This window comes from Pseudogymnoascus verrucosus, assembly GCF_001662655.1.
Source record: "Pseudogymnoascus verrucosus strain UAMH 10579 unplaced genomic scaffold scaffold_33, whole genome shotgun sequence".
Taxonomy (NCBI): domain Eukaryota; kingdom Fungi; phylum Ascomycota; class Leotiomycetes; order Thelebolales; family Thelebolaceae; genus Pseudogymnoascus; species Pseudogymnoascus verrucosus.
This window is the reverse complement of record NW_017263684.1, coordinates 136,756-160,282: the sequence shown is the minus strand read 5'-3', so window position 1 is coordinate 160,282 and position 23,527 is coordinate 136,756. Positions and strand designations below refer to the sequence as shown.

The 23,527-nt window shown below is 51.5% G+C and overlaps 6 protein-coding genes across 6 annotated transcripts; 4 read left to right on the top strand and 2 right to left on the bottom strand.

Annotated features, from left to right (window-relative positions):
* Window positions 1–20: 20 nt before the first annotated feature.
* Window positions 21–4,108, top strand: VE01_07350 (uncharacterized protein). The gene is made up of 5 exons (XM_059463876.1): window positions 21–89; window positions 140–195; window positions 296–1,597; window positions 1,657–1,669; window positions 1,916–4,108. The coding sequence occupies exons 3-5, from the start codon at window positions 500–502 to the stop codon at window positions 3,349–3,351; spliced, it is 2,547 nt and encodes an 848-aa protein (XP_059319558.1). The 5' UTR covers window positions 21–89; window positions 140–195; window positions 296–499; the 3' UTR covers window positions 3,352–4,108.
* A 343-nt stretch (window positions 4,109–4,451) lies between these two features.
* On the top strand, window positions 4,452–10,619 carry LTE1 (mitotic regulator). The gene is made up of 2 exons (XM_018276784.2): window positions 4,452–5,007; window positions 5,168–10,619. The coding sequence occupies exons 1-2, from the start codon at window positions 4,598–4,600 to the stop codon at window positions 10,197–10,199; spliced, it is 5,442 nt and encodes a 1,813-aa protein (XP_018128853.1). The 5' UTR covers window positions 4,452–4,597; the 3' UTR covers window positions 10,200–10,619.
* On the bottom strand, window positions 10,542–13,712 carry SEC18_2 (transport between ER and Golgi ATPase protein). Its single transcript, XM_018276783.2, has 4 exons — window positions 13,434–13,712; window positions 12,998–13,363; window positions 11,092–12,946; window positions 10,542–11,033 (listed from the first exon to the last, which is right to left on the bottom strand). The coding sequence occupies exons 2-4, from the start codon at window positions 13,306–13,308 to the stop codon at window positions 10,695–10,697; spliced, it is 2,505 nt and encodes an 834-aa protein (XP_018128854.1). The 5' UTR covers window positions 13,309–13,363; window positions 13,434–13,712; the 3' UTR covers window positions 10,542–10,694.
* On the top strand, window positions 13,625–16,513 carry VE01_07347 (uncharacterized protein). Its single transcript, XM_018276782.2, has 3 exons — window positions 13,625–13,892; window positions 13,959–15,775; window positions 15,844–16,513. The coding sequence occupies exons 1-2, from the start codon at window positions 13,633–13,635 to the stop codon at window positions 14,977–14,979; spliced, it is 1,281 nt and encodes a 426-aa protein (XP_018128849.1). The 5' UTR covers window positions 13,625–13,632; the 3' UTR covers window positions 14,980–15,775; window positions 15,844–16,513.
* Window positions 16,514–19,188: 2,675 nt separating this feature from the next.
* VE01_07346 (uncharacterized protein) lies at window positions 19,189–21,071 on the top strand. The gene is made up of 2 exons (XM_018276781.2): window positions 19,189–20,095; window positions 20,153–21,071. Exons 1-2 carry the CDS (start codon window positions 19,816–19,818, stop codon window positions 20,803–20,805), a joined length of 933 nt encoding a protein of 310 aa, XP_018128850.1. The 5' UTR covers window positions 19,189–19,815; the 3' UTR covers window positions 20,806–21,071.
* A 94-nt stretch (window positions 21,072–21,165) lies between these two features.
* VE01_07345 (uncharacterized protein) lies at window positions 21,166–23,111 on the bottom strand. Its single transcript, XM_018276780.2, has 3 exons — window positions 22,316–23,111; window positions 21,893–22,262; window positions 21,166–21,829 (listed from the first exon to the last, which is right to left on the bottom strand). The coding sequence occupies exons 1-3, from the start codon at window positions 22,632–22,634 to the stop codon at window positions 21,187–21,189; spliced, it is 1,332 nt and encodes a 443-aa protein (XP_018128851.1). The 5' UTR covers window positions 22,635–23,111; the 3' UTR covers window positions 21,166–21,186.
* Between the last annotated feature and the right edge of the window lie 416 nt (window positions 23,112–23,527).

Here is a 23,527-nt window from a genome sequence, read left to right as displayed (position 1 = left end):
CTTTTTTCTGAACTCCGCAGCTTTTTCGTCCGAACCTCTGCAAGAATTCAGCAACCATCGAACTTCTGTTCTTCTGTTCGATATCAAGTGTGAGTTACTTTGACATCATTATTATTTCATGAAGCTTACATGTTTACAGCAATCTTCACTTTCAATCAAATTCGCATTCACCCACCCTCTTCCATCAGATCCTCTGTGAGTCTCGAGCTTTCTATCGTCTTCTCATTCATTGTGTTCTCACTTTGGCTTCTCCCTTCTCGGTTTAACGCGCGCTTATACTAACATCCTTGTCCAGTTGCCAGTTCAGCATCGGTGCTGCCAAGACATTCTCCACCAATCCGCGATCCCAGCGATTGGTCCGAGCTCACCGCGCCCGAACTTCTTTCTTGAATCGCTTCGTCTCTCACGGAATACCATTCTCGGCCAACAACACTGTCCGTCAGTTGTGACGACAGTTTTTTTTTTTCTTTTTGTTCAGCACGAGAACCTTCTGTCGAAGATGACGCCCGCGCCAAGACGGCGCACACGAGCTACCGGCTTCTCCCCAGGGGGGCCGCGTGAGCTGAAAGACGCCCCACGGCGACATGCCCGTGGCGGCCGTCGAACCACTGCTGCCGGCAAGGCAGCACCCAAGGCATCATCCCGGACTGCCGATCCGATGGACTTCGACAAGGTCGAAGACTCCGAAAGCGGCGCCGATGCTCCCGCCAGTCCGCGTCGTGGTCGGGGTCAAACCCGTTCCCTTCGCGCGAGGACGCGGAGTTCATCACCGCTGGTGAGGACCGAAGTCCCCGACAACACCACCACCAGATCCCCCCTGCGAGACGCAGATGCTGCCAGCCAGCCACGCCGAGCCCGACTCGGAAGAGGTATTGGCAAGCACGCCCGGGTGGAGGATACACTGGAGGAAGTTGTTGGGCCTGCCGAGGAAACCGGCGGAGAGTCTTCGAGGTCGTCGGTCGCAAGACCAGCCAAGAAGCTCCGAGCTGGGGACCGAGGTGGGGAGGCCATACGGAGGCAGATGGAGCGGGAGAAGAGGTTGTCGCCTCCACCGACCGCGCCGGCCGTGACGACTCCTTCGGGGGTTCGAGCCTCGGTCTTGCGTGTGGGGGCTTCGGCCTTGAAGTACCTGGGGTTCAGGACGGAGTCACCCCGTCCGGTTGCTGAGGGTGATGGGGTTTCCAGCCCATCCCCTGAGGTGTCCTCTCACGAGGCACCTCTATCCACCACCGAAAGCCCTTCGGGGCAGGAGGTGGTGAAGAGCACCGGCGGGCCCGTCCAGCCCGATGGCGGCGCATTGGCGTCAGCTGTCCTCCACGAGCGCTCTGGAGAAGACCTGATTCGGGAGCAGCGGCGCGCGGCTGACTTGAGGAAGCTCCTCAAGCTCGGCCGTCGCAATGTTGTTCCTCTGAAGGCTCCTTCGGAGTGTGGGAGCGACGATGAGGAGGCAGCCAAAGCTGCGTACAGGTTCACTGAGGAGCTCAGACCTGTCAGCTTGCCCTCATACGACGCTTCCACTCGCTACGTCGGGTGGGCCGAAGGTAACAGTGGTATGTTGGTGGTTGAGGAAGAAGAGTCCGATGACTCGAATGAAGACGTGAGTTTCCAATTGTTTTCGCTCTTTTTTGAAGTTCACTCACTGACATTTCACCACAGCGCAAGGGTAAACGTACGGATCACTGCTATTCTATTTCCAATCTCTCTCCTTCGGCAGTCCCTTCTGTTCCCTTTTCTCCTTCGGCGGCACCTGCTGTCCCTGTTTCTCATTCGGCGGGCCCCATTATTCCTGTTTCTCATTCAGCGGGTCCCGTTATTCCTGTCTCTCCTTCGGCGGCACCCGTTGTCCCTGGTCCCGTTGTCAAGCCTGGCCGGAAACTTGTCCGGATTCCGATTCGTGATGCTAATATCCTCATAGCAGTGAAAGCCGCACTTGGCTGGTTTAACGAACACTCGGACACAGTCCCGACTCCCGATGAGCTCGTTGGCGTACTTGGAAAGTACAGGTTCGACCAATTAGCCAGCACGACTGGCAGAACATACCGCGCGCCATCTCCATCTGATCCTTATGAGGATTTTGAATTTGAGAGCGACACCGGCGAACCAATCGATCGATGTGACGGCGAACCACTGCCTCCTCCACGCAACCCACGCCGCAGAAAGATCACGGCAAGATCCGCCCCGGACTTCAGTGGCCCAGCCGACGGACACCTTCCCGTTTCATTGCAAGGATTGCCATTCGACATGTTGCCAAAGGAGTGGCAGCTGCACAAGAAAAGCTGGAAAATCAAGCAGCGAGACCTCATTCACGAAGCACAACTCGCAGATCGCCGCGACCGAGGGATTGATGAAGATGATTACCAGATGGGCCTTCGGGCTCATGCCAAACAAGAGAACCAAAGGCGCCTGAGAGAATCTCAGCTTGTGGCTGCCGGGAAGGCCGTTAACGACAGAATTCGTCTTGAGCAACTGAAGCGCGAAAAACGTGCCCTGAGGGCCATTGCCGAAAAGAAGCGCGCAGAAGCCTTCATGGCCGCCAGTGAGCCTGCTAGGTTCCTCTCACAAGAGAGGGTCGGAAGATCCCCCATGAGAGGATCTCCTGTCGCCAGGGCCCAACGATACGCATCGCCCCCACGAGTCCCAACCATCAGCGAAGAGGCCGACGAAGAGGCTGCTGCTGCCACGCCCCGCCCAGTGCCCAAGATGGGCACCGACAAGCCCGAGAGGCCCTCCCCCGCTGCTCCTGCGCCCGCGCCCAAGACCGCCGATGAGCCCGCTCCAGCTCCGATGGTCGCCAACGAGCCTGCCAGTGCTCCTCCGGCCAGACGTGGAGGAAAGAAGCCCAGAGTCAACCCCCCCGAGTGGGCCGGCCTGGAGATCAACCCGAGAACCCACCTCCCAGAAGGGATGGTGGGGCTCGTATACGGCGTCAACTACTTCTCAGACTCCGACGACTACTCCGACGAAGGAGAGTCACCAACCCCACCAACCCCCGCTGCCAATGCCGTTGTCAGTGACGTCGGCGTCGACGTTGGTGCGCTCGTTGACTCAATCCCGAGTCACGAGCTACAAGCACTGTTTGCTTCGCCCGACGTCGGCGTCACTGACTTCGACATCACCTCGATCGTCGACGCGATTCCTCGCGACGAATTCGAGGCTCTAATCGGCATCCCTCTCCCATCGGCTCCCGAGAGCCACGACAACTTCGCCCCCGCCAATTTCGCCATTTCCGACGACGTGATGGCCATGGTCGACAACATCCCCGACCGCGACTTCGACGAGATGATGGGGGGCATCCTGGCTGGATGTTCGTCGGCTGGATCCGATATGGGTCCAGTCGGGGTGTCCTCCTGATTTTCGGTCGCCCGTGGCCTGGCCCGCTCCGTCGTTCGGTTTGGATTGGTGGTGGTGAGACCTAGGCGTTATTGCCAGGCTCACAGCGTTGTTGTTTGTTGCTGGTTTCCTCCGCCGCCGTCTTCCGGGTTCTGATTGGACGTCCGCCGTGTCTGCCGGTATGGGCTCTTTTGGGTTGTCCGGAGGGTCAGAAAGTGATGCTCTGACCCGATGGCTCCTGACTGGGCGTCCGCCGGCATTCCGGTATGGGTTCATTCGGTTCTTTGGTTTTCGGTGGCACCAGCAGATGGGATTGGGAATATGCGGGTGGTTTGGTGCGGTTCGGAGCTTGTTCTTGCGCGTTGTGCGCTGGGATTCTGGTTTGTTTCCTGGTTGGGTTTCTGGTTTGTTTTCTTGTCTGGTGGTGGAGGATTCTGGAGCTGGTTTGTCTTCTGGTCGGGGTCTGGTTTTTTTTCTGGTCGCGGAGGATTCTGGAGATGTTGGATTTCGCGCTGAGGCGCCGGGGCTTGTGGGATTAGGCAGGGCGACGGGGAGCTGGGAGTTTACGGTGGGATACTGGTTTGTACATGGGACTGTTCTGGTTTGTGGGAGCTTGGGAAGCATACAGGGGTGGCATTGCGACGGAGTTTTCTGGTTTGGCGTCTGTTGTTGGAATTGGTCTGTTGGAGTCTTCTTGTTTTTTTTCTCGTTTTAAAATACCATGGCAGCGCCCACGATGATAAATTCCGGGGCAGATAGAAAATGAAAAGGATTCTTGAAATCTCACGTTTGCATGACAGTGACTGATCACGAAAATCAGATTTGAAGAGCCTCTCCCTCTCTTCTCTGTCTGTTGATAACCATGATTTATTTTTGAGAACCTGAGAGCCTGAATTCACAATATGGAACTTCAATATGCAACATCAAAATTCTACAAAATCATGCCCAAATGGTCCAATCTGACGCGCCGGCATATTAAAGTTGCGCATGAGTAGCTGCGGGATTGAGATGATGCCAAGGGGTCAAAGCAACCAACATGACCAGCCATCCGCGCTAGGACCTCTCGGTAACCCATGCACTTTCCTGCCTCCCTCGATGATTCCTCTCCCTCCAAGCTCTCGCGTCCGTATGATTTATTGTACTGCGAGGTTTTTGGAACTCGCATTCTTTGAAATGTCGTTGTTATAGCCTGCCGACAATGCCAAATGCATCATAGACTCGGACGAGGATCACCACAGTTGACGCAGAGCCTGCAAGGTTCGCGGCCATGGGGGAGGCCCCTGCTCCTTTCCCCATAGCCCAGTCGGCGCCCGGCACGATGATGGCGGAAGGACTACGACAGCGACAGCTTGATCGACTGGCCCTCAGAGGTTCGCCGACGAAGGCATTACGAGCTACGACGTCGGCTGAAGATGTGAAGAATGTAACAAGCTTCCCTGCCCAGCCGTTTGCGAGATCGGATGTGACGATGCCGGGAACGGGAGATATGGCCAAAGAGAGCAGCAAGATAAACCGACACAACGACGACGCGTTTGAGACGCAGAATTCGCCTATTCGCTCGAATGGATCATTTGGAGAGGTGAAGAGGGATGTCAGCGCGGAGAATGCCAACGCTGTGATCGGAGGGAAACAGTTTACGATCTCCAAGGTTGGAAATAATGGGAGGATATACCTAAGGTACGCAGCTGTCTGGACCGTAACCTGCCTTTCCCCGAATTCCCATAGCTTTTTCTGCCCGTCGATTGCACGTTTTTCCTGCTCGACGAGTGCACGTTTCCTGGTTGTTGACATACGCGGGGGCCTCCACTGGGTCAGGGTCCAAGCTAACCACTACCAGACCCCGGATACGGCCTGCTCACCAGCGATATCCACAGCCTCCATTTGCATTTCCAAACTCTTCTCCAAATACTGCGGGATTGGATGAAGCGCACGCGAGGAAAGAGAGAAGAGGGTCGTATAGAGACACGATGTTGAGCGCCGATTCATCAATGTCGACGCCCGCCAATCCGGGGTTATATGACACCAATTCGACACCAGCGCAGTCATCCACAAATCGGCACCGAAGAACACACTCTTACTCTACAGTAGACGATCAACGATCTGCCATCCAAGACTCTGATTTAGGGGCATTTAAGGTTGTTATTGAGCGACCAAGCGCCGATGGAAGAAGGCCAAAGACATCCGGGGGCCACCACCGCACGCCCACTCTTGAGGTTCCAATCCCATCATATAAACTTGGCACTCCACGTTTCAGTAATAGAGGAACGCCATTTATGCGAGGATCATCATATGCTGGGACCGAAGTTGAGCATCGGTCTAGCTTCATGTCTCAACGAGATACTGATATGTTGGCACGGATGCGACGCTCTAACCTTCCGCGAAGTTCTCATTCAATGAGGCAATCGGTTGTGTCCCACCCAGGCGACGTGGAGTCAACTTATGAGCTTCGACTGCCTCCGACTGGACTGCTACGCACCTCTCCAAACATAATGCCCAAAGGTCAAATCGTTCCAGAGATGTATGATGCATTGACTTATCCCCCGCGATGTGAAGACCGTTCAGTCATCAGACGAATGTCCGAAACTGATATGATCACTGCTGCGACCCCTGCGCGTCTTGTGGCCGAGGTGACGCAAGAGCTTTCCTACGAGCTGGTTGCAAGCTTTTTTATAACGTACCGTTCGTACATCTCCGGGTCCGACCTTCTTTTACTGGTAATGGCAAGGTTAGAGTGGGGCATTGATAGAGCCTTTGATGGCCTTGTCGTCACTGTCAGATGCTTCACAGTTATTCGGCATTGGCTGGTGAACTTTTTCGCCGACGATTTCGTACTTGACTATGATTTACGTGTTCAATTCTGCGGCTTGGTGAATACAATGGTTAAGAAGCAAGCGTTGCTTAGAACCGACAGCAAGACGACAAACGATATCCTATCAAATATTAAGAGGCTGTGGAGGGATTCTTGTGCTGTGTACTGGGATGGCCCAGAATTTGCATGCGACCTGGATGCCCTGGTTCCTATCGCTCCAGGTGGCATTGCTGGGTCTAGAAATCCACAACTTACTCCGAAATTTTGGGACGACCTCCTACTGTCACAGACACCAGGCCAGGATTTCGAAGATCCTACGCTATCAAAATCCCCAATGGTTGATCTTGATCTACTACACGATTTCCCGGCCGCACCTTCTGCCAATAGGTTCTTTGCAACCGCCCCCCCCGAATTTCCTATTGAGTTCAACAAAGCTCAACTTCAACAGGCGTCTTTACCACGTGGCAACAGGACTCAGTTGCCGTATCCTGAGCCACTTTCCCCACGCAGCATTACCAGCGTGGAAGCTTTGTCATGCTCTATCCCGCCCCTATCGTCAAAGACTGGGCAATTTTCTGCTGGAGCCGCCATGGGAGCCCACCCAGTAACAGCAGCATCTCAAAGTGACAGTACCCTCCCAGTTGCACACACACCAAAGGCACTCAGGCCAAAGTCGTATCGTCCAGGGCAAGGTTTCCAGCGCCACCGCAGTGTTTCAAACTCTTCTCGGCCTGATAGGAACCTGGAGGCCGACGCCGAAGAAGCTGCAAATGGCGAGGCAGGCTTGACATTGGTTGATCGATTCGCTGGTAGCCTTGTTAGAGGCCTCGTATTCCCTCCTGGGCACGTTTATCTGCCGACTGCTGAGCATTCCGAGAACCGACCGATTTCTCTTCCAAACAAGAAGACAGGGGCCCAAAAGCAAGATACCAACCAACAAGGCCTCGGGATGAAGAGAATGTTTGGCACTGTCCGGCGCGCAGTCAGTACCAGGGCCGATAACAAGCCTGAACCAATTCCAACGTCACCGCTAACGCTTGGATTCCCGGGCTTATCACTACCAGTTGATGATATTGAGCTGGCCAGTCTCGGCCTAGGTGGAATGGCCACCGAGCAATCACCTTTGCAACCCCCACCGAAGCCAGTTACTATGAGACCTGATATACTTAGCAAGTTCGTTGAATCGGATTTTGGAAAGGCTATCGAGCAACATAAAATTAATGCAGCAAAAGCGAACGAAAGTCCAGAGCCTTGGGTGCGGAGGATTAATGTTACTGCCGGGAGTGACTTTTTAAGGCGATCCTTGGACAAGGCAACCATTACCGCATGTTCGACTTCTTTATCAGGGCTTGTGCCAGGCCACCTCGACTCGCCCCAGCCTCGAGAGAATACCAGCTTTCTCCTTCCTGATAATGAGGATGCCGAGCAGACTCAAAACAACACGAGTTTTCTCCTGGATGATGGTAACGACGGTTACGTGGATCGCGATATAGCCATGATGTCCGGTGCACTCCCTAGCCATCCATCTACAGATGCGTTCACAGACTCCTTCAATAATCGATCAGTTGCCCCGACTCCGCCAGTCACGCCGCCTGAGATATTTTTGGGATCTCCTAGACGCTCGTCGCACATCCTGGGAAATTATGGTCGCCCCTCGCCCACTGCACAAGTACCATCACTGACCCTCGACATGCTCAGCCCTTCGAGTGATTTTGACACACGTCCATTCTTCAGACCATTGAATAATCCGTCAATGCACTCCCGTGCCAAACGACATAAGCATCGCAGATCAACATCATTAAGACGGATAGCCTCCTTCCACAGTGGCTATACGAATCAGATGACTGAACGAAGTTTTGATGCTACCTCGATTTCCGACTCTGTAGATCGAGCCTCGGTTGGATCAACACATGCACCTGGCAATCGCGTCCTCCGGCGACGACCTGGGGGTGACCTCCGCGCCGTTCAAAACATTGGCGAACTGCCACTAAGGCGTCATCGTTCATCAGGATCTCTTACCACTTATTCGGATTCCATAAGAAGCTCATATCTTCTGGGCGGTGGTTCTACAAGCTATGCTGACGTGAGGGGCGAGAATGATAGGGCCCAGAGCAACCCCCGGATATTCTCCGTCGGAGCTCTGGCGGACCCTGAGGGCACATCAAAGCCCAGAATTTCTCTGTTAAGCACCTCGTCCAAGCCAGCCCTGCGGCCCTCATTTCAAGCCGAGGCTGCAAAATTGGCTCAAATCCCTGATGATACCGACGATGATGGCGGAGTAGAAGCTGCTCTACTTAAACTTGAGGGAAGGTATGAGAAGAGGAAGTCCGATATCTCGTCCCAAAGCTTGTCTCCAGAATTTATTCCACCACCACGACAAGAAACTTACGACAACGATGATCAAACCACTGGGGAGTTAATTATCGAAGCAGAGAAACATCAGCACAAGCACAATCATGTTGTTGAGGAGGCAATATTTGACAACGATGGAGCGTCTGAGGTTGATCAGCCCGGACAACGAAGCTGCTTTAATTCACAATATGAGCTCCAGCCCACTGTTTATCGACCTCCTGTACGAGAAGTCCCTGATATTTCTCGGGAGTCACAAAATTCAATACCTCTTTTGCAGCGCGACGGATCTCGATATGGCTCCGATGACGACGAAAGCCGAAACTGGAGGAATACATCTGTACTCCTTGGTCCCAGCCACGATAGAGAGACGGTCGACCACCATGGCGCTGAAAAGTCCGAGACGCTAGTTGACTTCGTGAATAAGACGGAGAGTTCAAATCAAATACCTGCTGGAGGCACTCTCCCACGCCAAATGAGTGTAAACGAATCGTTTCTTCAGATTGGCGATGATAACGATGCCAACAATTACGATGATTACGACGACAATCATAGCGATCTGTCGTCTGAAATGTCATTAGAAGAAGTCCCAACTAATGACTTCCTTGGGAATCCTTCCAGTAACACACACCCGCCTATTCATCCTGGCGCAATCATTACAGAAGTAGAAATTCCTCCGATTTCTAAACAGACGAAAGAGCCCTCGATGACGATGGAGCAAGCATTATTGATGTCTCCCACTGGAGGTCAATACCAAGGCCTATTCCCTCCAAGTCCAGATATTACACCAACATATGGGGAAGGCGGCAAAGATATTGCTATGAGATCATGGTACAGCGATGATCATTTGGAGACACAACAGAGGCAAAATATTAACGGGGCTATATCTACTGGGCCATTGTACAGTGAAGAGCACATGCCATTTATACTCCATTTTGACCCAAAGATTGTGGCTGAGCAATTTACCCTCATCGAGAAAGAAGCATTAGGTGAAATCCATTTTAGAGAGCTCCTCGAGATGAAGTGGTCTCACGAAGCGGCATCGGCATGTCAGTCATGGCCTAAATTTCTCCAGATCCTCCAACAGATGGAAGAAGACGATACAGTCAGCCATGGCATTGAAATTTGTGGAGCACGAAGCAGTATCATGACGCAGTGGGCAATCTCTCAAATCATCCTTACTCAGGATATCAACGAACGGGCCAGGACAATTGCAAAGCTCATTGAGATCGCTGTGCACTGTCGCCAGCTGGGCAACTATGCTACGCTCTTCCAGCTTACTGTCGCTGTCAGCAACCCTGTAATTGCGGAACTCCACGAAACTTGGAAGCATGTACCAGCAGCTGAGGTTCAATCTCTCCGTGAGTTCGAGGAGTTGATCCAACCAGCAAACAACTTCCGCCGCCTGCGTGATGAGATGGAGTCTGTTCTCGGCAAGCGCGCATGCCTCCCGTTGGTTGTGATCTACGCAAAGGACTTGACCGTGCTAAAGGATATGCCAAGCTATATTGCTAGCACCCCGACTGACCCACCCCTCATCAACGTCAGCAAGTGCCGTGCCCAGGCAACAGTTGTACAGCTATTCAGCAGGTACCTAGAAAGCAGCACAGGGTACAAGTTCCAGACTGTGCCGGGGCTGACAGATAGGTGTCTGTGGATTGCAGGGCTGAGCCCAACGGAGATCAGAAGCCGTGCAGAGAGGTTGGTTTGAGCGGTTGTGTGAGCGGAACTGAAGGATTTTGGAATTGTTTGTGGATTGAATTTTAAGCCTAACGTGTAAATGAAATGGTTTGGGTGTCTGGGATCCTGTTGGCAACTTGGAAGAGGAAGGTGCATAGGGGTCGTTAATCAAAAGGTCTAAGTACGGTCACCATCATTGGATATATGACTGGATGTACTTGGAGTGGAGGGAAGCATGTTTATGATCTGGAATATATCTTAATGACTGCGAGCAAGCACAATACCCTAGCGAATATGTTTGATCAAGCTCGTTATCTTTTACATCCTACCTGTATGAAATGCATCTCAAAGTTTACGTTGTACACTGAAGTTTGAATGAAAGGCGGTAAATTTTAGCGTCTGGAGTCTATCCTGATAATTTATTTTTATCTACAGCACTTTCCATCTCCCCGTCCTTGGTCTCCCAACGTCCATGCGCTAGCTGAACCCATTTCATCAATACCATTTCTGTTATTACCCCCCATAATTATTCCATCACCCCACTGGCCCTCATACTCGAGATGACCTCCGCAAACCTATTCACCCTCTCCATACCCGTCGTCTGTCTCGCAGTCTCAATACCAAGCAACACACGCTTGATACCCACGCCGACTGAGCCGGAACCGCAAGTATCGCGCAGCACACTCAGACTCTGCTGCAGCTCGATTGGCGAGTCGAAGGCGACTGTCTCTTGGCAGATTCTCTCGAGCTCCTCGATCGTGTTCACGTTCGGTACGGCCATCTCGCGATCGAAGCTCGCGGCGAGGTCGAGTTGGTGGAGGATGGAGCGCTGGGTTGTGGTGCCAATGATTAGAAGACGGCGGCCCTGGTGATGTGTTAGCAGATGTTTCATAGTTACTGGCGGAGATTGAAGCTAGGCCTACCTTGGGTGGCTGCTTCGTTAGCAAGACCATCAGAGTCTGCAGGACGAGGTTGGAGAATCGTGGGCCGATAGGCACCCAGTCGACGATACGCTCAATGTTATCGATGATGACGATGTTCTGGGGCGACTTGTAGGCGTCGGAGAAGACCTTGTTGAGGTACTGGATCTTGGCCATTTCGTTGAAGCCGATCATGTTTTCAGGGGAGATGAGCTTAATGAAGGGGAATTCGGATTCCATGGCGATCTTCGCTGCCAGAGCGGTCTTGCCAGATCCCGATGGGCCGTGTAGGAGGACCGAGAGGAGTGGTTCCGAAGCGGAGTTGCGGACCTGGTTGACGAAGAGCTCGCCGTCTTGGAGAATGTAGTCGATGTGTGGGCTGTAACGCAGGATACCTCCGCGAACAGCTGTGCTGAGTTCTTCCTCAGAGACACCAAAGGCTGGCTTTACTTCGCCTAGCGCGCTTAAGAAATCGTTGCGGTTGACCTTCATGTTTTCGATATCATCGCTAACGCCGGCGACAGTGCCGACCTTGACGTGACGGTTGAAGGCGAATGAGGAGGCTGACTTGACAAGTCCACTGATTTCCGCACCCGAAAAGTTCTTGGTGAGGGCGGCAAGCTCGGCCAGATTGACATCGTTGTCCATGACATGGTTATCGCGCATCTTCATCGTGTGGATGTTGAGAATATCCTGTCTGCCGGATTCATCGGGTAGGGAAATCTCCATGTGAACTTCCAGACGTCCAGGACGAAGCAGGGCGTCATCAATCATATCCATTCGGTTGGTCATACCAATCAGGATAATATTATTGAGCTGGTCCACACCATCAAGTTTGGCAAGCAGCTGGTTGACAACACTGTCGCCAACACCAGTGCCGCCACCGCCACCAGAGCCTCTCTGCTTGCATACAGCATCAAGTTCGTCGAAAATGATAATGTGAAGCTCACTCTCATCACCCCTCTCCTTGTATTCTTTCTCGGCATCAGCGAAGAGGTTTCGGATATTCTCTTCTGATTGACCGACAAATTTATTCAAGACCTCAGGACCATTAATGACCTTCGGCTCCCTGGAGTTGAACATCTTTCCAATTTGACGAGCGATCAGGGTCTTTCCGGTTCCGGGGGGCCCAAACAGAAGAATGCCCTTCACGTGCTGAATGCCCAACTTCTCGATCAGACCCTGGGGGAAAATGCGCGAGGCGAACGCTCTCCTGAAAATGGCGCCGAACTCAGCGTCCAATCCACCAATTCCCATATCCTCAAACTTGAAGTCTGGCGCAATGATAGAGTTCGCCGGTGGCTTCTTTGCCGAAGCCTTTATCTTGATCGGCGAGCTTGCATCCTTGTAAAAAGTGATGTTGGTCTGTGTAGTCAGAATACCGCGTGCTTGAGGGTTCGAAACCACCTGTCCCGAGGACGCTGTGGGCTTCTCCATGCCAAGGTTACCGAGCTGCACCGTCTTGACTTTAAGACTCAGCACAATTCCCTTGTGGTCCATCACCAGCTGTTGTCCGGGGGCGAAGACTTGGTTCCCAAATAGCTTGTTGAAGTAAGCTTCCAACATATCTTGATCGTATGGAGTTTCCGTGGTCTTTCTCGCCGCAAACCCAATCTCGACATCCATCGCAGCCAGGTAACTTTGTCCTCCTTGCTCTCCAAACGGATCGTAGAGCTCGGCCAAAACAGTCTCCGTGAGACTGATCCCGCACCATGATCGTTGTGGCCCAGTTAATCCGATTAACCCAGGGGGGAAACCAGCCGTAGGCCTCGCGGTAACAACATGAGTGCGGTTAACGAGAATATATAAATCGCCTCCATCCTGGCTAGGAGGGAAATCCTGGGGCGACACCGCCGTTCTAAACCCGGTCAGCACGAGAGCTTCGTCATTGTCATACGGAGATTCTTACATGTTGCCATATACATATCTATCCTGCGTAGTCTTATCCTCGACCTTTCCGAGCTGCAGCTGCTTCGAGATGCCAGCATTTCGTCCAACTGCAGTCCTCTGGGGCATCCCTCGGTTTTGTTGAGGGGAAGGGTATCCTGGCCCTGGTGGTGGCGGTCCGCGCTGGCCGCCACCTCCGTAGTTTCCTCGTGGGTCCTCGTAACCGCCCATCTGTGTGTCGTGAGGGCTATTTCTCTGACCCGGGGGTCCACTTGGCTGTCGTTCTCTCCCAGCGTTCGGAGGTTTGCCAAAGAGGTTGTCTCTGTTGAACATTGTGGTTCGTGCTGAGTCGGAGTGCAACCGCAGAGAAGCTATCGGATTCGAGACTCTGATAACACCGTATTAGCCAGTTTCCGTCGAAAGTAAAAGAAATCAATAGTTATATCTCAATGACTCACAAATGGAAGATAAAGGTTGTATTGGCTCAGCTAAGTCTGAAATGTGTCCTAACGATGGTGACGACCTGTCCTGATGCCGTGTCTCCTCTTACGTAGGTGCCGGCGAGTGGAGAAAGGCTGGTTATAAAGACAACGGTGTCTTCCCAAAAAGCAAATGAAGCTGATATATTCTCCTTCGTTCTAACTTATGGCATAAAATATGAAGCTCCCTTGGAAATGGTGTACTCCGTTCTTATTGCGATTGCTTGCTCTGTCCCAAGAGACGATTGGAGCTTCGGCATCAGCATTCAGTAACCTTGGGTCTGTGCACCTGGTGGGCGGGTTTTATGTCGGTCTCGCCGCTAGCCCCTCCAATGTCTTGGCGGGATCATACTCTCAGCCTCGTCCCCACGTGAGCCTCGACGGCACAACGTTTGTACAACTCTCCAGCCACGAGCTGTCACTGCCTATCATGCCTTTGTAAGTAATACATATCCCGTAGCTAACTTTATGGGCTGGCTTGAACTGAAGCTGATGGGAATACAGACATTTATTAGGCAAGAAATCGTGGAATGTCTACAATGCCGATAATATCGAGAAGGTCAAGCGCGACGAGGCTATCGCGCAGGCAAAAGAAGAGGCCGAGGAGCAGCGCATGCAAGAGATCGATGCCGCACGCCGAATAGCCATACTACGCGGCGAAACCCCGCCCCCGCTAGAGATCGATGAAGCGCACGATGAATCCGGGCGAGAGCCAAGAGAGCGTGGTCCAGCCAGGGAAAAGAAGAAGAGGAAGCGGGCGGGAGAAGATGACACGGATTTTGAGATGAGGGTGGCGAAGGAGCAGAAGATATCAGCGAGCGAGGATACACAGATTGTTCTGAGGAAACCGACTACTGAGGCACCCCTACTGGATGAGTCGGGGCACATAGATCTCTTCCCTTCTGAGCGCCCAAAAGCGCCCAAGGACGACACGAAGAAGCTCCAAGCGGAGAAGGAGCTAGCGAAGAGGAAGAAAGAGTACGCTGATAACTACACGGTCAAATTCTCTGATGCGGCTGGGTTTAAGAAGGGGTTAGAGAGCCCGTGGTATTCCTCTGGTAAGGCGGGCCTTGCTGTCGATGAGCCACTCGAGGTGCCCAGCAAAGATGTTTGGGGTAATGAGGATCCAAGGAGGAAAGAGAGGGAAGCTACGAGGATTGTATCAAACGATCCATTGGCTGCCATGAGGCAGGGAGCAGCGAAGGTTAGGCAGGTGGCGAAGGAGAGGAAACAGTGGCAGGAGGAGCGGGAAAAGGAGATGTTGGAGATGGAGAAGGCTAGTTCGAGGAGGAAGGCTCGCGACGACCCGGATGATGAACTTGAGGGGTTTTCTCTGGATAGATCGGAGGATAAATCGAAGAGCCGACATCGCGAGGATCGGAAGTCCAGCCATAGTGAGTCGAGGAGGCGGTCACATCGGGATAGGAGCCGAGATCGAGAGAGGAGTCGAGAGAGGCGGAGACATAGGCACAGACACAGGAGTAGTGATAGGGACAGAGACAGGGCTGATCGCCACCGTCACTAATGAATAATTGGATAACGAATACATACATGATACCCCACTACACCGCCGTCCACTCACGGCCGGTTGGGCCTAACGAAGATCAAGTAGTGGTGGGGAGTAAGGGTGTGGGAAGTCCAGCCTGTTGTCTGTATCCTGCGCAAAGTTCACTCACCTCAAAAGCATGGATACATCCACATCTTCCACATACGACCATATATTCAAGAGAATTGGGCATCCCGTCCACGTATACTATAACTGGCATTCGCAGCGACTGTACGACGTACGATGACTTGTGACATATGCGCAGGGTCTTGATGTGTTGGAGGACAAAAAGGAGGCGGGAAGGGAGGAAGGTATTTTGGTCGGAAGATAGGCGGGGAGCACCGTCAGCTGTAAAGCTTGATTTCACACAACATATATACTTATTGCAGAAGATTTGAAGAATTATCTGTTCTATTAGGAAGAATGCGGATGACAAATTCCAAAGTCTCTCGAGGTAGATTGATCATCGCTGAGCCTGAATCTGCACGGCAGCAGCCAAAAAGATCGCCAGATTGCCAGATTCAGATCGCCAGGAAGAGCCAAAATGTGTTCAGAAAGGTGCGGGACAAATGATCTAGCGTGCCTGATTGGTCTAGCACAATCGGCTGGGTCGAAAGTCGAGTGATTCAGGCAAACTTCGCAACTCCAACTCCCCGTGGGCAGAATTTCGTTTCGCTAATCGATCTGATCTTTTCGTCGACGTCATTCTAAAACCGTCGACCTAATCTACAAGTTTCCCCACAGAAATGCCGGTTTGGTTGTGTTACTACTAATGGTACGTTCTCAGTTCCACTAATATACTGTTCTGTTGTCTGTCACGGGAAGAGCTAACCTACCACCCAGCCCATCTCCACTTCTCCCTTCGCCCTGCATACAACATAAATCGAACCAACCAGCGCACTACCCCTGAAATGGCAGTGGCGTCCGGGTGATTGGCTCTAGCGTCGTTCTAGTGACTGACTGACGCCCTGTTACCCGAAAGGAAACAACCACATCATTCACACACCACTTGACCGGGGGGTGCGGTTCCCCCTTCCGGAATGAGCATAAATTCAGAATTGGGATGGATTGGATGGAGGTTGGATTTGGCGCGGCCGCGGCGGGGCGGGGTTATGCTGTAAGCTTGCATGTATGGACTTTGCACAATTTTAAAATTTTGTGCGGATGGGGATTATGAGATGAGGCTGCTGTAAGGGATTGGACTGACCTGGGTGGGTGCTGTGGTAGTGGTGATGATGGTGACATGATCTTCCTTCGCAATACGGCAGTAGTTGAAGACGGTTCATTCCACATGGTAACATTACTACGGTAGCTGCGAAAGGAAATCGAGCAGATCGAGATGTTGTTATGACGGAGGCTCAGTCAGGCCCGTCTAGATTGATGTTAACGATGGGACTTCCCGATGCCAGAGGTGATAGCGCCAAGAGCTGAATGCCAGTACGGTACCCAAGACCGAGTGTCAGTGCCATCGATAACTTGTGTCACGTCACAGCAGTTGAGTTCTAAAGACCATTGACCGATCGATGACCTGAGGTCCCCGTTAACATCTAGATAATCCTAACTACCTTATATAAAGTCCAAATTTCCACTCCCATGACATGCAAACGGCCGTCCGTTGTCAATTAACACATAACAGAATCTGCATCTTAACAGTGACCTAAATTCATAATGACTAGATTCTTCATTTTGCTCTTCTTTAGTAAGCCTACAAGAAATAATCTGTTACGTTCGTGTTTCCTTGACCTGCCTAACTAAGAGACACAGTTACCACTGCCCTGTCGCTAGTGATTGAGGATCGCACTCTAATTGACGGCTGCTTAAAATGGTGCCTGGATAGTTACGGTAAAAACGTCGTTGGAGGCGGCCTGTGTGTAGCTCTTGCCGCACTAAAACAAGGACCCTGCTATATCTGTGGTCCACAGAAGGTTTCTCTAACTGAACAATTCTGCAACGGCCAGTGTGACGAGACCAGCACTGACAATAAGAATTGCGGTGCGTGTGGAAAAGTTGTACGTTTGAATATCTGTGACAACCTACTCTCTGCCTTAGTAACAAAGCGACCACCATAGTGCCCCGCCAATTCGAAATGCGATAAGGGCATCTGCCGCCCCTTAAGCAACTGCAATGCCGTAGCTCAGTGTGTCGGAGCCGGTATTTGCAATACTCAAACCTACTGTGTCTGCCAGCCCGACGAACGTGGCTTGGGGTACTGTAACATACCGAATAACTGCGGCGGCACTCATTGCAACACCATCGCCGACTGCCCTGTTCCTGGCAGCGTGTGCCTGCTTACTTGCTGCGATAGCGGCAGATGTTGGACTCCAGCTGAGCTGGCCTGCGGCAACCCTGCAGCCGCTAGGTCGATTTTCGAAGACCGCGACCGTATTAAAGCTCGCGGTTCTGCGTGGAGTGCTCCAATCCCGCCGAAGGGTGATTAAGTAGTTAACTAAACGCTTTTCTTCACTTACTTACAAGCTGGGCTAAGTTTAATTGTGTGTTTTAAATAGTTTTTTTGGTACTTTTGATAGTTTAAAAGTGTATTTAAAATTTATTAACTTAAATTTTTTTTCTTCTCATTTAATGCCTTAATCGTTGGAACTAACCCATCGCTTTCGCTTTGCTCTGGGTTGGAGGAGGCAAACTGCGTTCGGGAAGCGAAGTGTGTTCGCGAGCGCCTGCTCACGGCTCTTTTAATAACAAAACCTCTACCATAGTTTACATAGTAATACGTGGGTGCTAGCCTGCGGCTCACACGAAGCCTTCGAAATTGATTAGAGTAGTGGAATTTCAATTGAGAAACGTTAGAATAAGCGGTTCGTAAGGGTAAGGTGGATGAAATCGACAGTTTCAGGTTGGCGCACGGACAGCAGAATCCCATCTAGACTAAAAGTGTTGAAGCCACTCGAAGCTTTTAGATTCATAGCAAAAGGAAAATGTACGCCTAAAGAATCTATCTATGTGAGTGGGGATGACATAATATTACCTTATAAAAGAGAAGGGAATCATGCTGATATGTTCACTGATACGCGTGTCTTTGTGATAGAGTTGTACTTATAAGTGCCTAAGAAGTCGCTTAAATTAGGCAATTAATGCTATAAATTTACATCTACTTCTTAATTAAAGGTTATATAGTAGTAAGAACTCTCTTAATAGCTCGTTAGGGTTCTATCTAAGCTTAAAAAATGTGTCTTGTAGCAATTAACTAAGCCTAGTATCTTATCGCATATCTAATAAAGCTTAAGTCTACTTAAGAAAGATCGAAGCGGTAATTACTTTTAATACTAACTTAAATGCCTTTGTTACTTTTCTATCTAGGTAAGACAAGACATGTAGAAGTAGATGTCTTTCCTGCTATAATTAAGTATTTAAGCAAGAAAATCCAAGGGCAGCAAGGTGTAACGGGGTGCTGGCATGCGACCGTTATAGTATATATAGCGTGTTACGTGTATTCTAGCTAAGCTGGAATATTGTAGTCTTTTTAGCTTAGTAAGGTGTAGCGTAAGCGTAACTGTACATCATTACACAAGACTTACCTACTAGGCTAGATGGCACTGATTTAAGTATTATCTAGGTGTTTGCTTACGTATCCTCTAGCTAATAGTCTTAATCATGCTAATAGGTATAGCATGGAATCATGCTCTCTATACGCCCTCTACTAGCCTAACTTAGTAAGAACGAACGCCTTTAGCTTCACACTGTCTAAGAACGAGGTAAAAGGTCTAAAGGTACAGACTAAGGTATAATAGGTATAGAGCTAGAGGTAACTAGTAAGAAGCTCTGGCGATCTTCGCGGACAGTCTTTTCAGATGCAAATTCCGAAGGGCCCATGATGGAGTATGCCTCAGTGATTCCCGTTTTATATCCTCTAGTGTTGGTAATATTAGACCTTCCGTCACACGCGGGCGCCGCAAGATCCGCGATCGAAACAGTACTTGCGGTGATACTCAGAACGGCGATTCGGTAATGAGCCTGATAAGATAATTTCGATTTACAGGCGAGACAAAATATTCCGGATACTTAACCTGAATTGTGAAGCACTAAACTCAGAGTAGGTGTCACGAACGCATCACGTGCGGAGTTATAACACGTGAGTTGCAGAGCCAAGACGGAGGAACATCAGGCCGAAGAACACGTGCAGCTGTAGTATATAGTAGGAACGCGGACCTTCAGAGCTAGGTCAGCGTTCAGTCTCTGTAATCTACAGGATCTATATACGCGTATACGATTGAAGAACGTGACCTCGTACTGCCCTGTTCATTGAAGATCCTTACAGTAGGTGTCATAGATGGTTTTGATGCCACACTACAGAGTACGTACTACGCCGATCATCTAGAAAGCTTTGACTACCGCGTCCCCTTGCGCTATCAAGTTGGATAGACGGGCGCAAGGCCTTTGCACCTTCAAAGAAGCTGCGGTATCCCAAAACGCAAACTTAGGGTAAGCTGCAGTATGAGTAACCATTGTTCCATTACCTTCTATATCTCCATCTCATCTATGTCCGCCTATAAGAGCCTTTTACCTAGCTCCCCGTTTCCCAGGCGCAGGTGGCACAATATTGGTGAGTCTGTGGATGCGCGGGCATAGGTGCGGGGCGGGCCGCAAGACTTGATAAGCGCCCATTTATTTGCAGACCAACGCCAAGCCCTTGCCGCTCTTGACTGGCAAGTTAACAATGAGTGGGCCAATTTCCAACTGATCCATAGCGCCTGCTGAAACAGCCTGACTTTACCATTCATTCTAATAACTAAGGCTGGAGCGGGGGATGTGTATCCTACCGCTCCTCGTCTGAAGTTTTCCCTTTGGTCTGACTCGAAAATGTTCATTTTCAAGGAAAACACTTTGCCTCATCCCGCACTTGCTATGTATTCCTTATGGCCGCTCACCTTCCTCGCCGCGTTCAGTGCGAGTATCGATGCCCTCAACAACAGCTATTTCCTAGTACCTCCAGGTGGGGGACCCTTTGGGAATTATGATGCCAATTCAAAATATGAGGTCGGAATGAACCTCAACATTAAATGGCAGTCAGACCTTGAGACAACGGACCTCGTATTGCAGCAGGACTATCCTGCGACGAGGAAGGCCTACGTGCTTATATGTAAGCGAAACCAAGACCTTTGGGTCATTTGTCGTATGTGAGCTGACTGAGACACAGCTGACACGAAGTCCAAAAGTGTCAACTGGGAAGTGAGCTTCTACAATTTCGCGACTAGCGATGGCAATGGCAATGACGCTGTATTCTATCTGACACTGTTCGGTGCCGGACATGACGATACGATCATTACAACTTGCCACTATTTCAACATCACTGTCCCTAAGGTGTCGTCGACAACGAGTGCGCCCACAGTCAACCCTACTTCAACATCATCATCACCATCATCAACATCATCATCACCATCATCGTCATCACCATCATCATCATCATTAGCAGCAGCAGCAGCGACAGAAGCAGCAGCAACACCACCAACTTTAGAGCCGGAACCAAACCCCCACCCGGGACCGTCCACTGGAACAGTTGCAGGTATTGCAGTCGGCGCGACACTTGCTGGTCTTTTGGTACTCGGTGGACTGGGATTCCTTGTCTGGAGACATTTTTCTAAAAAGAAATCTACCGGGCAATGCACGTTAGGCCACCAAGCTCCTCCGCCAGTCGAGGAATACTATAAGCCTCCAGTAGCGGGTAGAGGATGGAATCAGTTCTCACCGCCTCCCCAGACTCTTGCAGAGGATCCTAGAGGTCTCTACGAGGTTCCTAGACAGCCCCTGTCGCGTTCTCAGGGTCCTAATGGGATTTATGAGGCAGCTTGACCGCAGAGAGGAGCAGCTGGAAAGAATCAAAAGACGGTCCGGCCGAGGTCGTCATCCATGTAGTATAGATCGGGCTTAGGTAAACGACGAGGTAGGAAGGTGTTTTTTCTTCGGTATAGCAGCATTGATATTAAATCAGGTTATTCGCAGTTCTTTTGCAAATGTCCAGATACCCTCTACTATCTAGTATCTAATGATCCCATGCTATTCTAGGTCTATTTAAGATAATGTATCTATTTACTAAAATAAGACTTAAATAAGAAGAGTAACAGAGACGGCTATAAGTGAGCGTTAATGAGTTATAAAAGAAAATTTAATATGCTTAAGATATTAAACAAATCATTAAAAACATACAAAAATACACCCCTACCCCTACTCACCTCACGGCCACAGCTTATTAATATGCCAATCCCTCGGCCGCCCAAAAACCGTTGATAGCTCATCCCGGAACTGCACCCCCTTCTCTAATCCGCCAACACTCTGACACGTTCCGGCCTCAGCGCTCACTACTTGGCGCGCATACGCAATGCCCCAGGAAAACGAACTATCGCTCACGCCCGCGAACTGCGCCGCTTTCGTGAGGACGAGGTAATCGACGAGAGCTTGCTGATCCCACGTAAGCGCCTCCAACGCCTGTTTGTCTTTACCCTCTAGTAAATCCCCCTTCGCTACTACCGTGGCAGGGGGGTTGAGCTTCGCCGCCTCAACCGCAAAAAGGGACAGACTCGTCGTATTCCCTGACGCGGCGTAGATGGCGCGAATCGGCGTTGCGGAGACGAAGGACAGGTACGCAGCAGTCTGCTCCTCGAAGCTAGTATAGCCGACGTTAACGGCGTCAATCTCGGTGCGGAAGTGCAGTCCGATGAAGGTGTTGTTCGCGAGGCCGTAGTAGGGGAGGAAAGCAGGCGAGAAGCGTGTAAGGAGCGCAGAGAGGATGGTGGAGGCGAGGCGTTGGGTGTCGGTACGGAACTCGACGAGGCGGCCGAAGTTGGCCACGAAAGGGGAGGGGTCGTCGCATACAGGTCTGAGGGGGGTTAGTTTGCCTGCTAGTAAGGGTTGTTAGATGGGTGGGGGGGGGGGAACGTACGTCTGCCCCGTGATCCTTGGCATGGTAATAACGGTAATCTTGCCCTCTGGCTGTCGATTCAACCTCGCCCACTCTGTAAACGACAGCTGAACGCCCTGCTCCTCCGGAAGGTTCCGTGGCCGGTCCACGCGCGCGATCTCGCCGACGTGCTCCACCTCCGCAAGGTCGTTATATATAGGCATGTAAGGGCACGCGGAGCGGAGGCGCGCGTCAAACAGCTCTAGGTTGAAAAGGTACGACATGTTCTGGACGGGCCCGTTCTGGTATTCTATTAGCCCCTCAGATCGCAGCATGATGTTGGGGCGGATCAGCGAGGCGCCGATTTCGATGGCCTGGCGCACGCAGACAAGGAATTCTTGGCGAACGTTGCCTAAGGGCGAAGGGTTAGCTAGGAGCTACGGATGGATTGAGGGTGAGGCCTACCGACTCCGCCGACGCGGCTCTCGCAGTTAACAACCACATTCCGACTATCCGCCCACGACGAATTCGCGCACATCTCCCGTATAGGCGCCTCATCATACTCGGCTAGCACAACCTCATCCGGGCTCAGCTCCTTCGCAGTCCCCGGCTTCGTCAGCACGCCGCCCTTCCCTGCGCCGGCCACATCGGCATCATGGAATGATGGGATTAGCCGCACATGCTCGCCGCCGGACCACTGCCAGTACGAGGCGCAGAAAACGATTGCGATGAAGGCGCTCAGGACAAGGGTGATGCAGCGCCGTTGCCCGACCCCCAGATACATAGCGTGGCAGAGGCGGGAGCGTGTGCGCGCCAGTATGCCAAATGCTTCTTATGTGTGTTTCGTGATGTGGTGGTGTAGCACTAACTGCACAGCAGGTATAGTAGAGTGGTGTAGGGCCCGGGGGGAAGGCTTAGGCTTATAAGGTGTGTTGGGACCGGTGTGGTGGTCGGGGGGAGATGGGCGGCTAGGCGGCGGTACGGTGGCTGTCGCGCGCGGTAATTTGCAGGAGGGCAGGTGGTGGCTAGATTGGCGGCGATTGATTTGGGTCAGTAAGTTCAGCTAGAGTTCTAGTTCAGCTGTACCAGTCGCTAATGCAGGGCATTTTCGACCCTTTTCGACCCTTTTTTAGCTCCCTTTTAAGACAGCTTTAGTAACTTTTAGTTAGTACCTTTATGTTACAGCTAAAACCTGTACCCCATATGCCGCAGAACATCGTAAGATGGTAAAATAACATGCGGCGGAAGGGCAGTAGAATAGTGAGGGTTGTAGGAGGGCAACGGGCAATACGCGGGTACTAACAGGGGTACACAGATGGCGGCCCGGACCGATCACCGATTGGACACGACGACGCTATTCCCATTGAGGCTCTGCTAATAGTATGCACGGGGTTGGGGTACGTACCGCCACACGTCCAATCGCCGTACTTGATGCCCTTGATGCCTCGACCCTCTCTAACTCTCACCGATTTAGCCAAGAGATGGAGGCAGGTGGGATATTAATATCCTCTCTCCGGCGCTTAGGTGTGGCCACTGCTCGGATTCGTGGCCGCGTGAATTGCAGGTACCGACTAAATAGCAGGCACCGTTGAAAGAAGGTACCTACCCTTTAGCAGGTACCCGTCTAAGGAAGGGCACTGCGTAGAGAAGGTGCTGACGTTCACGAGGGCACTTCTT

What these genes read in the sequence shown, in the direction of transcription:
- VE01_07350 (XM_059463876.1), top strand. Translation starts at nt 500, where the DNA reads ATGACGCCCGCGCCAAGACGGCGCACACGAGCTACCGGCTTCTCCCCA.
- LTE1 (XM_018276784.2), top strand. Translation starts at nt 4,598, where the DNA reads ATGGGGGAGGCCCCTGCTCCTTTCCCCATAGCCCAGTCGGCGCCCGGC. An exon ending in AATGGGAGGATATACCTAAG is followed by an intron (nt 5,008 to 5,167) that starts GTACGCAGCTGT and finishes AACCACTACCAG; the next exon opens with ACCCCGGATACGGCCTGCTC.
- SEC18_2 (XM_018276783.2), bottom strand. Translation starts at nt 13,308, where the DNA reads ATGTTCAACAGAGACAACCTCTTTGGCAAACCTCCGAACGCTGGGAGA. An exon ending in AGATATGTATATGGCAACAT is followed by an intron (nt 12,947 to 12,997) that starts GTAAGAATCTCC and finishes GACCGGGTTTAG; the next exon opens with AACGGCGGTGTCGCCCCAGG. An exon ending in TAACGAAGCAGCCACCCAAG is followed by an intron (nt 11,034 to 11,091) that starts GTAGGCCTAGCT and finishes ACACATCACCAG; the next exon opens with GGCCGCCGTCTTCTAATCAT.
- VE01_07347 (XM_018276782.2), top strand. Translation starts at nt 13,633, where the DNA reads ATGAAGCTCCCTTGGAAATGGTGTACTCCGTTCTTATTGCGATTGCTT. An exon ending in TCACTGCCTATCATGCCTTT is followed by an intron (nt 13,893 to 13,958) that starts GTAAGTAATACA and finishes ATGGGAATACAG; the next exon opens with ACATTTATTAGGCAAGAAAT.
- VE01_07346 (XM_018276781.2), top strand. Translation starts at nt 19,816, where the DNA reads ATGTTCATTTTCAAGGAAAACACTTTGCCTCATCCCGCACTTGCTATG. An exon ending in GAAGGCCTACGTGCTTATAT is followed by an intron (nt 20,096 to 20,152) that starts GTAAGCGAAACC and finishes ACTGAGACACAG; the next exon opens with CTGACACGAAGTCCAAAAGT.
- VE01_07345 (XM_018276780.2), bottom strand. Translation starts at nt 22,634, where the DNA reads ATGTATCTGGGGGTCGGGCAACGGCGCTGCATCACCCTTGTCCTGAGC. An exon ending in GAGCCGCGTCGGCGGAGTCG is followed by an intron (nt 22,263 to 22,315) that starts GTAGGCCTCACC and finishes CTTCGCCCTTAG; the next exon opens with GCAACGTTCGCCAAGAATTC. An exon ending in CCAAGGATCACGGGGCAGAC is followed by an intron (nt 21,830 to 21,892) that starts GTACGTTCCCCC and finishes AACCCCCCTCAG; the next exon opens with ACCTGTATGCGACGACCCCT.